The 1,564-nt window shown below is 30.6% G+C and overlaps 1 protein-coding gene across 1 annotated transcript; it reads right to left on the bottom strand.

Annotated features, from left to right (window-relative positions):
- Nucleotides 1-6: 6 nt before the first annotated feature.
- Nucleotides 7-1,233, bottom strand: LOC108743951 (probable elongator complex protein 2). Its single transcript, XM_018479552.2, has 4 exons — nt 1,027-1,233; nt 664-955; nt 391-599; nt 7-302 (listed from the first exon to the last, which is right to left on the bottom strand). Exons 1-4 carry the CDS (start codon nt 1,144-1,146, stop codon nt 216-218), a joined length of 708 nt encoding a protein of 235 aa, XP_018335054.1. The 5' UTR covers nt 1,147-1,233; the 3' UTR covers nt 7-215.
- Nucleotides 1,234-1,564: the final 331 nt, after the last annotated feature.

Genomic DNA, 1,564 nt, shown 5'->3' with positions numbered 1-1,564 from the left:
CTCTTTTTCCCATTTCCAAATAATCATTGATTTGTCTATTGAAGAAGAAAGAAAAGTCATATTTTGAGGATGCCAATTAACTGAATACACCCATCCTTCATGTCCTCCAAGCACAGACTCCAATGATATAACATATTTCTCTTTTAATGTTACTAATTCTTTTCGTTTCATTACAAAATCAAATTGCTCAATGCTTTCTATATGGGATTTTACATCTATTTCCTTTTGTCTTGCTTCTGGTGAGATTTTCCATAATCGTATAAAATGATCTTGGGCACAAGACACCATAAATAAATCTCCATCTTTAAATAAAGATGTTAATAATTTTAAAAGAGATGCATAGACTAATAATTGTTACAAACCATTAATTTTGATGTCTAAACCACGTACCCAATTATCATGCCCTTCTAGTTTCTGACAGTGTCTAAGTTTGAATGGAAAATCATTTGACTTTTCTTCATCTTCTACATACAAATGTATATTCGAATCATCTAAGCTTGCTGCTAATATAATTAACTCCTGATCAGGCAAATACGACAACTTTAGTGATAATGATACTCCATAATTCAAATTTATTACTTGCATTTGGCGAAAGTCTTCTACACATTTCAAAATTATGATATAAATCAATCAAACTGTACCTACTTTTAAAGAATTGCCTACCTTTCTTGTTTTCTCTGAGCCATATCCTTATAGTTGAGTCAGCAGAAGTAGTTACCACAAGAGTTGAAGACTTCTTTGTATACATACTTTCTACGACATTTACATTACTCTCGTGGCCTTTCAATATAAACGAGGTATAATTATTGTCACGAAAAGTCCATACGATTGCTGTTCCATCAGCAGAGCCTGACACTAACTCCAACTCATGGTTGGACCCAGCAATCCACTGTACAGAATTCACCCGTTTTTTATGACCATAAAGGGTGTTGACAATTTTTCCTCCACTTCCATGCTGCATAATGAACCATAAAACCATTAAACATTCTTAATATAAAATAAGAAACGGACAAGGATAATACTTACGTTAATATCATAAATAAAAACGACATTACTGGAGGCGTAACATATAAGACTACCTCTTCCCCAATGTGCAGATGTTGGAACTTGATTACAAGCAGAAGAAACATATAAAACGTCACACATTCTATTTTATTTAACAATTTTAATAATCCTGCGATGTTCAATTTTATTTTTAACCTATATAACCTCTCCACATAAAATTCTTCTTATTATTCTTCCTTCATTTTTTAAAATTGACGCAATTCATACTCCCATATAAAATACATAAATTGTTAGACCGCTCAAATTTATGAATATATCTTTTAAAATAAATAGGTGGGGTACGTAATTAGTACATCTAATTTATAAATACTTAAATCAATGATTTTAGTACTTTTTGCAAGAAGTTTAGCAAAGTATGTATAAATTTCTATATGACTTTTGCAGATATTTCGGTATGCTAAATCACAAATGACAAATTAATCAAAATCCATAATATTCTAAATTTCAACAACTGTTAAAGTGTCGATGTTGTGTAAAAGCAGAAAATAAGTTATTTTAA

Source organism: Agrilus planipennis, unplaced genomic scaffold, assembly GCF_000699045.2.
Source record: "Agrilus planipennis isolate EAB-ADULT unplaced genomic scaffold, Apla_2.0 scaffold2947, whole genome shotgun sequence".
NCBI classification, from domain to species: domain Eukaryota; kingdom Metazoa; phylum Arthropoda; class Insecta; order Coleoptera; family Buprestidae; genus Agrilus; species Agrilus planipennis.
Note: the sequence above shows the minus strand (reverse complement) of the source record. Positions and strands in the feature narration are given on the sequence as shown.

What these genes read in the sequence shown, in the direction of transcription:
- LOC108743951 (XM_018479552.2), bottom strand. Translation starts at nt 1,146, where the DNA reads ATGTGTGACGTTTTATATGTTTCTTCTGCTTGTAATCAAGTTCCAACA. An exon ending in TTTTTATTTATGATATTAAC is followed by an intron (nt 956 to 1,026) that starts GTAAGTATTATC and finishes TTCATTATGCAG; the next exon opens with CATGGAAGTGGAGGAAAAAT. An exon ending in GCTCAGAGAAAACAAGAAAG is followed by an intron (nt 600 to 663) that starts GTAGGCAATTCT and finishes TGAAATGTGTAG; the next exon opens with AAGACTTTCGCCAAATGCAA.